Here is a 16062-nt window from a genome sequence, read left to right on the forward strand (position 1 = left end):
ACAAGTTTCCCCCCCCCCTTTTTTTTACATCCTCTCCACCATCTGCTTTCAGCTAAGTTTTTGATCTTAGCCACTCCAAATGTGTAAGGTGGAATATCAGGGTGGTTTTGATTTGCATTTTCCTGATAACTAAAGGTGTTTAATATTACTTTAGGTGCTTCTCAGTCATTTGATATTCCTCCATTGGTAATTCTTGGTCTAGCTCTGTATCCCAATTTTTAATAGGATTATTTTATTCTCTGTAATATAACTTCTTGAGTTCTTTGTATATGCTGTATATTACCCCTCTATTGATTTGAGAATTGGTAAAAAAATTTTCCCAATCTGTTGGCTGTTGGCTGCAGTTTTGTCCTGCTGACAGTGTCCTTTGCCTTACAGAATCTTTGAAAATTTATGAGGTCCCTTTTGTTGATTCTTGATCTTAGATTATAAGCCATTGGTGAACTGTACAAAAAGATTCCCCCAGCTCCCATTTACTGAAGACTCTTTCCCACTTTCTCCTCTTTTAGTTTGAGTGTATATGGTTTTATGTGGAGCTCCTTGATCCACATGTACTTGAGCTTTGTACACGGAAATAAGAATGAATTGATTTGCATTCTTCTACATGCTGATTTCCCATCGAAACAGCACCATTTGTTGAATATACTGTTTCTTTCCCCCACTGGATAGTTTTAGCTCCTTTATCAAAGATCAAGTGAATATAGGTGTGTGGATACATTTCTAGGTCTTCAGTTCTATTCGATAATCTACCTCTGTTCCAATACCATGCCTTTTTATCACTACTGCTCTATAATATAACTTGAGGTCAGGGATGGTGATTTTTGCAGAAGTTCTTTATTGTTGAGAATCGTTTTCACTATCTTGTTACTATTGCTGTTGTTCCAAATACATTTGTAAATTGTTCTTTCCAACTCTATGAAGAATTGAGTATGAATTTTAATGGTGATTGCACTGAATCTGTAGATTGCTTTCAGCAAGATGGTCATTTTTAATATATTAATCCTGTCAATCCATGAGCATGGAAGATTTTTTTGATCTTCTGAGAACTTCTTCAGTTTTGTTTTTCAGAGACTTGAAATTCTTGTCACACAAATATTTTACTTGCTTGGTGAGAACCAGACTAAAGTATTTTATAATATTTTTGACTACTGGGAATGATGTCATTTCCCTAATTTCTTTCTCACCTTGTTTATCCTTTGAGTAGAGGAGGGCTATTGATTTCTTTGAGTTAATTTTACATCCAGCCACTTGCTGAATTTGTTTATAAAGTTTAAAAGTTCTTAGTTGAAAATTTAAGGGTCACTTAAGTATACTATCATATCATCTACTAATAGTGATAGGCTGACTTCTTTCTTTCCAATTTGTATTTTTAACCTCCTTTTGTTGTCTAATTGCTCTGGCTAGGAATTCATATAGTATAAAATAGGTAGTAAGAGAGTGAGCAGCCTTGTCCTGTCCCTGATTTCAGTGGGGGATGACTCAAGGTTCTCTCTATTCAGGTTGATGTTGGCTACTAGTTGGCTGTATATTTCTTTTGGTATACTTAGGTATTGGCCTTGAATTCTATTTTTTTCACTTTATTTTTATTTATTTATTTATTTTTGGAACAACTTTATTTTAAAAAACAAAGATAGAAGAATAAATTTTAAGCATTTTTGCATAAATGTATACAAATACATTTTTGTCAGTGCTTGGCTTTTTTTCCCAAAGGTTTGATACTGTGCATTAAGGTCTTACTAGTCACAATGAGCAAAAAGTACATGTAAAACAGGATGTAACCTGGAATTAGTCAAAGTTTTCTTGGTGTGTAAGGATTGAGCATAATTTTTTTTGTTTTTGTTTTTGTTTTTTCTTGAACTTCACACAGTCTGTGAGTTGTTTCTGGGGTGTTCAGAGAATTCTGGGGTGAGTATCCCATTATCAGTGAATGCATATTACGTCTGTTCTTTTGTGACTGTGTTATCTCACTCAGGATGATATTCTCTAGATGCAACCATTTTCTTAAGAATTTCATAAAGTCATTGTTTCTGATAGCTGAGTAGTACTCCATTGTGTAAATATACCACAATTTTTGTATCCATTCATCTACTGAAGGATGATTCTTTCTGGGTTCTTTCCAGCATCTGGCTATTACAAATAGAGCTGCTATGAACATTGTGGTGCATGCGTCTTTGTTGTATATTGGAGTGTCTCTGAGGTATATGCCCAGAAGTGGAATAGCTGGATCTTCAGGTAGTACTATGTCCAATTTTCTGAGGAATCGCCAGACTGATTTTCAGAGTGGTTGTATCAGTTTATAACCCCACCAACAGTGGAGAAGTGTTCCTCTTTCTCCACAACCTTTCCAGCATCTGCTGTCATCTGAGTTTTGGATCTTGGCCAGTCTGACTGCTGTGAGGTGGAATGTCAGGGTTGTTTTGACTTGCATTTACCTGATGGCTAAGGATGTCGAGCAATTCCTTATATGTTTCTCAGCAATTCGATATTCCTCAACTGAGAACTTTTTGTCTAGCTCTGTACCCCATTTTTAATAGTGTTGTTTGATTCTCTGGTGTCTAGCTTTTAGAGTTCTTTGTATACCTTGGATATTAGACCTGCATCTGATGTGCGGTTAGTAAAGATCTTTTCCCACTCTGTTGGCTGCCATTTTGTTTTCTTGACAGTGTCCTTAGCCTTACAGAAACTTTACAATCTCATTAAGTCCTATTTGTCAATCTTTGACCTTAGAGTCGGAGCCATTGGTGTTTTGTTCAGAAAAATTTCTCATGTGCCTATGTGTTCTAAGGTTTTCCCTACTTTCTCATCTAATAGTTTCAGTGTATCTGGTTTAATGTGGAGATATTTGATCCACTTACACTTGAGCTTTGTACAAGGAGATAAGAAAGGGTTTATTTTCATTCTTTTGCATGCTGAGTGCCAGTTGGACCAGCACCATTTGTTGAATAGGCTGTCCTTTTTCCATTGAATGTTTACAGCTCCTTTGTCAAAAATCAGGTGACCATATACATGAGGGCTCATTTCTGGATCTTCTATTCTATTCCATTAATCCACATGCCTATTTCTGTACCAGTACCATGCAGTTCTCAGCACAATTGCCTTGAAATTTGAGTGTTGTTCTTTGAGTGTTTTTCTGGTTTCTTCTTTAAAAGCTTCTAATTTTTTATTCTTTCCCCCCTGTTCTTGTTTAAGGATCTCTATCATCATCTTGAGGTAGGATTTCAGGTCTGTGTCTTCTTTTTCTGGAGTGTTTGGCATTCCGCTGTTTGCTGTGATTGGAGAGCTGGGTTTTAGTGTTGCCAGGTTGTCTTGGTTTCCCTGGGATATGCTCTTTCGCTTTCCTCTTGCCATCTTGTCATTGTATGGTTCTCGCCTTTCCCTTGTACCTGGCCTGTGGCCCTGAATCTCCGCTGGTTCAGGTGGCAGGTTGTTCGAGCCCTGTTCTGCACCCCAAAGCTGGGAAAAGAGGTCCCAATGCTGGTTTCCTGGTCCCTGGATCAGGCAGGGCAGGGTCGTGCTTTCCGTGTGTGCTGGGCAGAGATCTCTCTGTCCCCTGGCTTGTCGGACCCCCTTCTCACCAGGCCTTCATCTCTCGGTCTCCGCTGGTCAAGGTGGCAGATGGCCCGAGCCCTGTTCTGCGCCCCAAAGCTGCAGGCTGGAAACAGAGGTCCCCATGCTGGGTTCCTGTTCCCTGGATTAGGCAGGGCAGGGGCGCATTTTCCATGTGTGCTGGGCAGAGATCTCTCTGCCCCCTGGCTTGTCGGACCCCCTTCTCACCAAGGCCTTCATCACTGGGTCTCCGCTGGTCCAGGTGGCGGATTGTCCTACAGCCTTGAATTCTTAATCTTTCCAAGACTTTTAACCTTAAGGCGTGTTGAATTTTGTCAAATGCTTTCTCATCATCTAATGAAATGATCATGTTTTTTTTTTGTTTGATTTTGTTTATATAGTAGATTATGTTAATGGATTTCTATATATTGAATCATCCATTCATTCCTGGAATGAAGCCTACTTGATCATAATAATTTTGATATATTCTTTTATTCAGTTTGCAAAAATTTTATTGAGTATTTTTGCATCCATGTTCATAATAGAATTTGGTCTGAAGTTCTCTTTCTTATTAGGGTTTTTGTGTGGTTTAGGTATTACAGTAATCATTGCTTCATAGAAAGAACTGGATAGTATTCCTTCTGTTTCTATTTTGTGAAAGAGTTTGTAGAACCCTTCTATAAAGGTCTGCTTGAATTCTGCAATAAATCTATCTATACAGTGGTCTTTTTTGGTTCAGAGATTTTATTTTATTTATTTATTTATTTATTTATTTTGGTTCAGAGATTTTAAAGACTGCTTATTTTTTATTAGCAATTATGGGACTGTTTAGATGTTTTATCTCATACTGATTTAACATAGGTACCTGGTATCTGTCTAGAAAACTGTCCATTTTCTCCAGATTTTTTAGGTTTTTTGAGTATGCGTTTGTGTAGTAGATCTGATGTGGTTTTTTTTTTATTTCCTCAGTTTCTATTGTTATGACTCTTTTCATTTCTGATTTTGTTAATTTGGATACTATATCTATGCCCTATGGTTAGTCTGAGTAGGACTTTATATATCTTGTAGGTTTTCTCAAAAAACAAGACCCTGGTTTCATTGATTCTTTGTATAATTCTTTTGATTTCTGCTCCTCATTCGGTGTATTTGTTTCTTTTTGTTCTAGCTTTCAGATGAGCTGTCAATTGCTAGTGTATGTTCACTCAAATTTCCTTTGGAAGCACTCAGAGCGATGAATTTTCCTTTTAGCTCTGCTTTCATTGTTTCCCATAAGTTTGGGTATGTTGTGGCTTCATTTACTTTGAATTTAAAAAAAATTTTAATTTTTCTTAACCAAGTTATCATTGAGTAGAGCATTCTTCTGCTCTATATAAATATATGCTTTCTTTTGTTTTTTCCTTGTTTGTTTGTTTGTTTGTATTTGTTATTGAATACCAGCCTTAGTCCATGGTGATCTGATAGGAAGCATGGGGTTATTACAATATTCTTGTGTCTGCTGAAGGCTGTTTTGTGACAGATTATATGTTAAATTATAGAGAAGGTACCATGGGGTTCTTAGAAGAAAGTATACTCTTTTGTTTTCAGTTGAAATATTCTATAGATACCTGTTAAATTCATTTGGTTTAAAACTTCTGTTAGTTTCATTATGTCTCTGTTTAGTATCTGTTTCCTTGATCTGTCCACTGAGGAATTGCCAGACTGATTTCCAGAGTGGTTGTATTAGTTTGTAACCACACCAACAGTGGAGAAGTGTTCCTCTTTCTCCGCAACCTCGCTAGCATCTGTTGTCATCTGAGTTTTGGATCTTGGCCAGTCAGACTGCTGTGAGGTGGAATCTCAGGGTTGTTTTGATTTGCATTTCCCTGATGGCTAACATGCCTATTTCTGTACCAGTACCATGCAGTTTTCAGCACAATTGCCTTGTAATATAGCTTGAGGTCAGGGATAGTGATTCCCGCAGATGTTTTCTTGTTGTTGAGGATGGATTTCGCTATTCTAGGTCATTTGTTGTTCCATATGAAATTGCACATTGATCTTTCCAATTCTATGAAGAACTGTGTTGGAATTTTGATGGGGATAGCGTTGAAACTGTAGATTGCTTTTGGTAGGATGGCCATTTTTAAAATGTTGATCTTCCCAATCCATGAGCATGGGAGATCTTTCCATTTTCTGAGATCCTCCTCAATTTCCTTCTTTAGAGGTTTGAAGTTCTTGTCATACAGGTCCTTCACTTGCTTAGTTAGAGTCACACCATGGTATTTCATAGTTTTGTGACAATTGTGAAGGCTACCTTTTCCCTAATTTCTTTCTCCACATGTTTGTCCTTTGAGTATAGGAAGGCTACTGATTTGTTTGAGTTGATTTTGTATCCAGTCACTTTGCTGAACTTGTTTATCAGCTGTAGGAGTTCTCTGGTGGAGTTTTTGGGGTCACTTAAGTACACTATCATGTCATCGGCAAAGAGTTATGTTTTTATCTCTTCCTTTTTGATTTTTATCCCCTTGATCTCCTTTTGCTGTCTAATTGCTCCAGCCAGGACTTCCAGTACTATGTTGAATAGGTAGGGGGAGAGTGGGCAGCCTTGTTGAGTCCCTGATTTTAGTGGGATTGCTTCAAGTTTCCCACCATTAAGTTTGATGTTGGCTGTTGGTTTGCTGTATATTGCTTTTATTATGTTTAAGTATGGACCTTGGATTCCTGTGCTTTCCAGGACTTTTAACATGAAGGGGTGTTGAATTTTGTCGAATGCTTTCTCAGCATCTAGTGAGATGACCATGTGATTTTGTTCTTTGAGTTTGTTTATATGGTGGATTACGTTGATGGATTTCCTTATGTTAAACCATCCCTGCATCCCAGGGATGAAGCCTACTTGGGCATGATGAATGATCGTTTTGATGTGTTCTTGGATTCGGTTTGCAGGGTTTTGTTGAGTATTTTTGCATCAATGTTCATAAGTGAGATTGGTCTGAAGTTCTCTTTCTTTGTAGGGTCTTTGTGTGGTTTAGGTACGAGGGTTATTGTAGCCTCAAAAAATGAGTTGGGTAGTATTCCATCTGATTCTATCTTTTGGAATACTTTGGAGAGTATTGGTGTTATATCCCAAATAAATGTCTGATAAACCTCTGCACTGAACCGTCTGGACATGGGCTTTTTTTGGTTGGGAGGCTTTTGATGGCTTCTTCAATTTCTTTAGGTGTTATAGGGTTATTTAGATGGTTTACTTGGTTCTGGTTTAACTTTGGGATCTTGTATCTGTCTATGAATTCATCCATTTCCTCCAGATTTTCCAATTTTGTGGAGTATAATTTTTTGTAGTAGGATCTGATGATTTCTTGAATTTCCTCAGTTTCAGTTGTTATGTCTCCACTTTCCTTTCTGATTTAGTTAATTTGTATACTCTCTCTTTGCCCTCTAGTTAGTCTGGCTAGGGGTTTATCAATCTTGTTGTTTTTCTCAAAGAACCAACTCTTGGTTTTGTTGATTTTTTCAATGGTTCTTTTTGTTTCTATTTGGTCTATTTCTGCCCTAATTTTGATTATTTCTTGCCGTCTACTCTTCTTGGGTATATCTGCTTCCTTTTGTTCTAGGGCTTTTAGCTGTGCTGTCAAGTTGCTGATGTAAGCTCTCTCTAGTTTCTTTTTGGAAGCACTTAGGGCTATGCGTTTTCCTCTCAGTATTACTTTCATTGCATCCCATAGGTTTGGGTATGTTGTGTTTTCATTTTTGTTGAATTCTAGAAAGTCCTTAATTTCTTTCTTTATTTCTTCTTTGGCCCTGCTATCGTTTAACAGAGCGTTGTTTAGTTTTCTTATGTACGTAGGCTTTTTTTTTGTGTTTGTTGTTGTTAAAGACCAGCCGTAGACCATGGTGATCTGAGAGGATGCATGGGAGTATTTTAATCTTTTTATATCGATTGAGGCTCGTCTGTGTCCAATTAAGTGGTCAATTTTCGAGAATGTGCCATGGGGTGCTGAGAAGAAGGTGTATTCTTGTCCTTTAGGATGATATGTTCTGTATATATCTATTAATTCTAGTTGGTTCAAAGTCTCTACTAGTTTTGCAGTGTCCTTGTTCAGTTTCTGTTTCCATGATCTGTCCATTGATGAGAGTGGGGTATTAAAGTCTTCCACTATTATTGTGTGGGGTGAAATATATTTTTTGAGCTTTAGTAGGGTTTCTTTTATGAATATGGGTCCTTTTTTATTTGGAGCATATATGTTAAGAATTGAGAGTTCCTCCTGACAGATTTCCCCGGTAATGAGTAAAAACTGTCCTTCCTTATCTTTTTTGTTAACTTTTCGTTGGAAATTTACTTTATTCGATATTAGAATTACCACTCCAGCTTGCTTCTTGGGGCTGTTTGCTTGGAAGTTTTTTGCCCACCCTTTTACTCTGAGATAGTGTTTGTCTTTGTCTCTGAGATGAGTTTCCTGCATGCAGGAAAAGGCTGGATTTTGTTTATGTATTCAGTCTGATAGCCTATGTCTCTTTATTGGGGAGTTAAGTCCATTTATGTTAATAGACATCAAGGAATAGTTGTTTCTGTTTCCTGCCATTATTGCTTTTGTGGGTTGAGTTGTGTCTGTGTTTTTTTCTTCTTTCATTTTTCTTGTTTAGGAGTTTTTTTGTTTTCACTAGGCTGTATTTTCCCTCATTGTATTGGGTTTTCCACCTATAATTCGTTGTAGTTCTGGGTTTGTGGTCAGATATTGTGTAAATTTAGATTTGTCTTGAGATATCTTCATCTCTCCATCGATGGTGATTGATAGTTTTGCTGGGTATAGCAGCTTGGGCTGGCACTTTTGCTCTCTTAGGGTGTGCATGATGTCTTTCCAAGCTCTTCTAGCTTTCATAGTCTCTGTTGAGAAATCGGGTGTGATTCTGATTGGCCTGCCTTTATATGTTACCTGACCTTTTTCTCTTACTGCTTTTAGTATTCTTTCTTTTTTGCGCACTTGGTGTTTTGACTATTATGTGTCAGGAGGTATTTTTTTTTCTGGTCCAACCTATTTGGAGTTCTGAAGGCTTCTTTTATGCTCGTGGTCATCTCATTTTTGTGGGTAGGGAAGTTTTCTTCTACGATTTTGTTGAAGATATTTTCTGTGCCTCTTAGTTGATACTCTTCTCCCTCTTCTATTCCTATTATCCTTAGGTTAGGTCTTCTCATTGTGTCCTGCATTTCCTGGACATTTTGGGTTAGGAGCGTTTTGTTTTTTGCATCTTCTCTGGCTGTTTTGTCTATGTTTACAATGTTGTCTTCTGCCCCTGAGATTCTCTCTTCCATCTCTTGTAGTCTATTGAAAATGCTTGCTTCTGTGACTCCTGATTTCTTTTTTAGGTGTTCTACCTCTAGGGTTATCTCTTTTAGTGTTTTCTTTATTGTGTCAATTTCTGTTTTAAATTCCCTCATCTCTTTGGTTCTGTTTTCCTCAAGTTCTTTGAGTTCTTTGAGTGTTTTTCTTGTTTCCTCTTTAATAGCATGTGAATCTTTTTGCTTTTCCTCCTGTTCTTGTTTAAGTATCTCTATCAGCATCTTGAGGTATGACTTCAGGTCTGGGTCTTCTTTTTCTGGAGTGTTTGGCATTCCAATGTTTGCTGTTATGGGAGAGCTGGGTTTTGGTATTGCCAGGTTGTCTTGGTTTCCTTGGGACATAGTCTTTAGCTTTTCTCTCACCATCTTGTTGTCCGTGATACGTTCTTGCCTTTCCCTTGTATCTGGTCTGTGTCCCTGGATCTCCACTGGTCCAGGTGTCAGATTGGCCGAGCTCTGTTCTGTGCCCTGAGGTCGCCGCAGGGTGGAAACAGAAGTTCCAAAGTTGTGTTCCTGGTCCCTGGATCAAGCAGGGCTGGGGGTGCGCTTACTGTGCGCACTCCGCAGTGATCTCTCTGCTCCCTGGCTGCCCAGATCTCCTACTCACCAGTCTTTAAAGCTTTAGGAGCTTTTGATCCGAGTGGCAGATGGGCCGTGCCCTGTTTTTCGCCCTGAAGTTGCCACCGGGTAGAAACAGAAGTTCTAAAGTTGTGTTCCTGGTCCCAGTCTTTAAGCCTTTAGGAGCTGCTGCTCGAGGGGGAAGGCAGGTGGGCCGGGCTCTGTTCTGCACCCTGAAGTCGCCGCTGGGTGGAAACAGAAGTTCCAAAATTGTGTTCCTGGTCCCTGGATCAGGCAGGCCTGGGGGTGCTCTTACCGTGTGCACTCTGCAGAGATCCCTCTGCTCCCTGGCTGCCCAGATCTCCTACTCACCAGTCTTTAAAGCTTTAGGAGTTGCTGATCCCAGTGGCAGATGGGCCGCTCTTTGTTCTGCACCCTGAAGTCGCCACCGGGTGGAAACAAAGGTTCCAAAGTTGTGTTCCTGGTCCCTGGATCAGGCAGGCCTGGGGATTCGCTTACTGTGCACACTTTGCAGAGATCTCTCTGCTCCCTGGTTGTCCAGATTTCCTACTCACCAGTCTTTAAAGCTTTAGGAGCTGCTGATCCGAGTGGATAATGGGCCGTTCCCTGTTCTGCGCCCTGAAGTCGCCCTTTTTTGATAATTTGTAGTTAAAAGTTGATTTTATCTATATTAGAGTGGCTACTCCAACTTGTTTCTTTTGATAATTGGCTAATTTTGTTGGAGATATTTACTGGCCCTTTAATTTGGGAATCTTTACTTTATTCTATACATTTTATCCTTAGTTTTGCTCCTCTCATTGGTTCCTGAATTTCCTAAATATTTTGAGTTAGTAGCTTTTTCCAATTTGGATTTTCTCTAACTGTTGTGTCAATGTTTTCTATGGTATTTGCTGCCCCTGAGATTCTATTTTCTATCTCTTGTATTCTGTTGTTGATTGTAGCATCTATGACTCCTGATCTCTTTCCTAGGCTTTAAATTTCCAGGATCATCTCACTTTGTGATTTCTTTATTTTTTTCTATTTCCATTTTTTAGATCCTTGATGGCTTTGTTCAATTCCTTCACCTGTTTGCTTGTGTTTTTCTGTAATTCTCTACGATTTTTTTTTGTCTTTCCTCTTTAAAGGCTTCTACCTGTTTACCTATGTGGTCATGCATTTTTTTAAGGGAGTTGTTTGCGTCCTTTTAAAAGCCCTCTAGCATCATCAAGAGATGTTATTTTAAATAAGAACCTTGCTTTACTGGTGTGTTGTGTTATTCAGGGCTTGATTTGGTGGAAGAACTTCTGATGATGCCAATTGGCTTTGTGTCTGTTGGTTGGGCTTTTGCACTTGTCTCTAGTCTTCTGTTTATCTCTGATGTTAGCTGATCTTGCTGTCTCTGACAATGGCTTCACTCTTCTGTAAGTCTGTGTATCAGGACTCCTGGGAGACCTGCTCTCTCCCAGTGTAATCTGGGTACAAAGAGCTGTTGCACAGAGTCAGCTTAGGGCTCAGACAGATGTATCCTTTCCTAGACTGTTCCTTGGTTCATGTTTCCTGAGGGCTCCAGGCAGGTTTCTTGGAGCAGAAGTGGGGGTCTTACCTGTGCTGTCAGGTGCATCAGTACTCCTGGGAGTACTCTGTTCTGGTAGGATTTGCATGTCAAGAGCATGGCACAAGGTCAGGTCTGGGGTGCAGTTGGAAAGAAGAAGGACCCTTTCCCTAGCTGCTCCTACTTTCCTGTGTCCTGAGGGCTCTGAATGGGTCCCTAAGAGCAGAGGTGGGAGTCCTACCTGTGTTATCAGGTGTGTCTGTACTTCTGGAAGACCATCCGTCTTCTCAAAGGATCTGAGTTCAGAGAGATTTGGCACATGGCCAGCTCTGGAAGCAGATGGAAACTGGAAGGATGACAGCATGAATTTTTGTACTAACCTTGTCCCTGAGCTCACATGAGTTTTCCAATGATCAAGAAATGTGTAATTGTGTTATTTAAAACACAATATGCCTCCAGATTACTATCCTATACAATTTCTAATTTTGTAATAATGCATATTTTATATATAATATTTTTTACATCTCACAAAATAGTATCATTAGTTTGCTAGCTTTCCTGTTCTAACCTCTCCCTGTCATTTTTGGCCATACTATCTTTTAGTTTACAAACTATTCCTCTCAAATAATGGCATTATATTCTATTGTAGTTACTGATATGTCTAAGCACAATACAATTATATACCTACAGCCTAAGTCCATTTAATGTTTCATGTATACATACGGTTTGGGAACTGAGTAATTGAAGTTGAGTAAGTAATTGTTCATTCCCCAAAACTGAATATCTACTCCTGCTTTCAGCAATAGTTAGGTGTCTACAATCTTAAGCTTATGTTTGAGTCTCAGAGTTCTCACCCTGTGAATACAGGTCAGGTCTACAGTTGCTGTCCTAGTTGAGTTGTTTTTTTTTTTGTTTTTGTTTTTTTTGTTTTTTTTTTTTTTTTACAATGTCTTTGGCCCATCTTCCACAATACTCCCCAAGGTTAATGTCCGGAGATGTGTGGTAGATTTTTCAGTTCTGGGCATCCCTCTGTGTGGCTCATTCTGCTTCGACCCCTTCTGCCATTCTGTAGTTATCTGTCCCAGTGAAAATTTTCTTTTGTAGGTTACAAGAGCTAAACTTATCTGTGAATATAAGGAAACACATTTAGAAATCAGTTTAGGTTTAAAGCTTCAACTGCACTTTGAAAATGAAAGGGGATTAAGAAGGTGGACATAGTTTCATGATACCTGACTGTGAAATGCTGTGTTCTTTTTTCTCATCACATAAACTTTAATGAGTAAATTTACTTGCCAAATGATAGTTCAAAGAGGAATAAAAATAATTATTCAATTAAAAGCAAAGAATGCTCACAGGAATTAGAATTTTATGATATATAATATATATATATATAATTGTAGATCAGCCAAATCTTGCCACACATAGATTGAATCAATACATAATCATGTATCACCAGAACCTGGTGGCTTAAAAGTCTATTTTTTTCATATTTTTTGTGGTTGGAAGACCAGAACAGTGATTTTTATGCAGGATTCCCAAGTCATTCAAGGGTAGTAATATATTTCCACATCTGGGTATGAGAAAAAGCAAACTCTCCTGGTCTTAACATTAGTAAGTATGCCACTTAAGTAGCTCATCAACATCAAATTTCTTAGTACACTATTTGAATTAAAGAATTAAGTGCCCAACATAAAAGTGTGTGTCCTATTGAAACACAAACTTTTAAAATGTAGAAGACACTGCAATAAATGTTTAGAAACAATTGGTGTGAGTTCACTCTAAGAATGCTGTAATATTTGTGTGCAGGATCAAAGAACAAAACTACCAGCTTGTTTTATCTATGTTGTTTGCCATCAATGAGATCAACCGGAACTCCCTCATTTTACCAAACACTTCTCTGGGACTTGAGATTTATACTCTGCCACATTTTGAAAGGAATGTTCTGAGGAGTGTACTCTATTGGCTCACAGGCTTGAGCAACTCCATCCCTAATTACAGCTGTAGAGGAGAGAGCAAATCAGCTGCTGCACTTACAGGAATATCATGGAAAATATCTGAAAATATTGGAAGACTGATGAATCTTTACAAATTTCCACAGGTGAGTGAGTTATGTGAGTGATGGGCTGCCAGGTCTCTTTTCTCAGATTGTAGCTGTGTGCCAAATAAAAGGGAGAGATTGTGATTACTGAGTATAAAAGAACAACCACAAACACAGAAAAAAAAACTTCCATGTTTTTCTTTTTTTCTTTCTGGTTTGGTTTGGGTTTGGGTTTTTAAAAAGTATAGTAAAGAGAATGGATCATATACAAGAAAATTTAAAACCTTTAGTCTTTGTTTAGTTATATACCCCATTTTATATTCTCTGGAGTCTAACTTTTTTAATTCTTTGCATGTTTGGATATTAGGCCTCTATCAGATGAAGGGCTGGTCAAGATCTTTTACCAATCTGAGGGTTGCTGTATTTTCCTATTGACAGTGTCCTTTGCCTTCCAGAAGCTTTCCAATTTTGAGATTCCAGTTGTCAATTGTTAATTTTACAGAATGAGCCATTAGTGTTCTGTTTAGAAAAATTTCCCCTGTGCCAGCATGTTTAAGGTTCTTTTTAAATTTTCCTTCTATTTTATTCAGTGTATCTGGTTTTATGTGGGATTCCTTGATACACTTGAACTTGAGCTTTGTACAAGGGGATAAGAATGGATCATTTTGCATTCTTCTGCATGCCAGTCACTACTTAAGCCAGAACCATTTGTTGAATATGCTTTCTTTTTTCCACTGGATGGTTTTTTTCTTCTTTGTAAAAGATCGAGTGAGCACTAGTATGTGGGCTCATCTCTGGGTCTTCAATTCTATTCCATTAATCCAATTTCCTGTTCCTGTACCAGTACCATGCATTTTTTATCACTACTGCCCTGTAGTAGAGCTTGAGGTCAGAGATGGTTATTTTCCCAGAATTTCTCTTACTGTTGAGAATAGTTTTCACTATCTTGGGTTTTGTTGTTGTTGTTCCAAATGAATCTGAGAATTGCTCTTTCAATCTCTGTAAAGAATTTTGATAGGGACTGCATTGAATATCTACATCTGTATCATCTATATAATATATATGATATATGATATGTGATATGTGGTATGTGATATATGATACATGATATATAATATATAATATAATATATATATATATATCCTACTGATTCATGATAATGAGAGTTCTTTTCATCTTCTGAGGTCTTCTACAATATCTTTCTTCAGAGACCTGAAGGTCTTATCATACAGATCTTTCACTTGCTTTGTTAGAGTCACACCAAGATATTTTATAGTATTTTTGACTATTGTGAGTGGTGTCCTTTTCCTAATTTCTTTTTCTGCCCATTTTATAACCAACCACTTTGCTTAAGACTTTTTTTTAACCAGGTACAGGTTTTCTCTTGTGAATTTTTCAGGGTCACTTATTACATCATCCACAAATAGTGATGTACTGACTTTATCCTTTCTAATTTGTATCCCTTACATCTCCTTTGGGTGCCTAATTGCACTACCTAAAAGTTCTATTACTATATTGAATAGATACAGGGAGATTAGACAGCCTTTATACTTGTCCCTGATTTTACTGGGATTGCCTCAATGTTCACTCCATTTAGTTTTATGTTGGCTATTTTTTTGCTTAACATTAGTTTTATTATGTTTAGATGTAAACCTTGAATTCCTGATCTCTCCAATATATTTAAAATGAAGCAGTATTGTATTTTGCCAAAGGCTTTTTCAGCATCTAATAAGATGACGATGTGGTTTTTAAAATGACTTTGTTCACAGAGTGGGTCACATTGATGTATTTTCATATAGTGAACCATCCCTGCATCACTGAGATGTAGCCTAGTTGATCTATGAAACTTTCTAATGTTATCCCCCTTCTCATTATCCCCTATGCCAATGTTATATCCTATCCCTTCCTACTCTGGCTTTTAAGAGGGTGCTCCCCGCTCACCCACTCACTCCCAATTTACTGCCCTAGCATTCACCCATGCTGGGAGATTTAGCCTTCACAGGATCAAGGGCCTCTTCTCCCATTAATATCAGACAAGATCATTCTCTGCTATGTATGCAGGTGAAGCCTTAGGCCCCTCTATTTGTACACTTTGGATAAATGACAATTTTTGTTCTTAATGTTTTAAATATTGTATTTCTTTCAGATTTCTTTTGGGTCTTTTGATCAGGTTCTGAATGACAGAAAGCAGTTTCCATCTCTATACCAGGTAGCCCCAAAAGAAGCATCGCTATTGTGTGGTATTGTCTCTTTGTTGCTTTATTTCAATTGGACCTGGGTGGGACTGATCATCCCAGATGGTCACAGTGGTATTCAGTTTATATCAGACTTGAGAAAGGAGATGGACAAAAATAAAGTATGCATAGCTTATGTGAGGACAGTATCAGTAAAAGGTGATGCATTATATTATGTGCAAAATGATTTTTGGGTGTGTATTCTGGAGTCAACAGCAAATGTGATTGTAATATATACAGACATTGCCTTCATGGTTTTTAATATAGAATATAGCTATAGAAAGCATCTACAGAGAAAAGTTTGGGTCATGAGCAAAAAAGTATTTGGCTCAAAATTTAGAGACTACAACTTGTTAGACTTGTCCCACGGGATGCTCACTTTTTCACCCCACCATGGGGAAATTCTGGGCTTCACAAAATTTATGCAGGAAGCTACACCTATCAAATACCCAGATGACAGTTTTCTTCATATCTTGTGGAACTGGTATTTTAAGTGCTCACTTAAACATTCGGAGTGTAAAATCCTTAAAAACTGTATGCCCAACGCCTCTTTGGAATTGTTGCCAGGGAAAATATTTGACATGTTCATGTCTGAAGAAAGTTACAATGTGTACAATGCTGTGTATGCCATTGCCCACAGTCTCCATGAGATGATTCTCAACCAGTTCCAAGTTCAATTCCAGGAAAACAAAGATAGGAAAACGCTATTCCCCTGGCAGGTAATCTTGTTTTCATTGTATTGTAACATTAGCAACATTATACTAGCTTCTTTAAAAAGTCCCAAACTAGTTCAATTCTAGATTTTTTTCAATAACCTGTAAGA

The 16062-nt window shown here is 37.9% G+C and overlaps 1 protein-coding gene across 1 annotated transcript in view; it reads left to right on the forward strand.

The window, feature by feature from the left end:
* Window positions 1-16062, forward strand: part of LOC308435273 (vomeronasal type-2 receptor 116-like) — a gene marked incomplete at both ends in the record, with an annotated part of 42525 nt that overhangs the window by 4609 nt on the left and 21854 nt on the right. The window contains 2 exons of the mRNA XM_080935945.1: window positions 12774-13065; window positions 15152-15958. Coding sequence (XP_080792071.1) covers window positions 12774-13065; window positions 15152-15958 — 1099 coding nt within the window. The remainder of the gene's footprint in view (window positions 1-12773; window positions 13066-15151; window positions 15959-16062) is intronic.

Source organism: Micromys minutus (genome assembly GCF_963924665.1).
Source record: "Micromys minutus genome assembly, chromosome: 22".
NCBI lineage: Eukaryota > Metazoa > Chordata > Mammalia > Rodentia > Muridae > Micromys > Micromys minutus.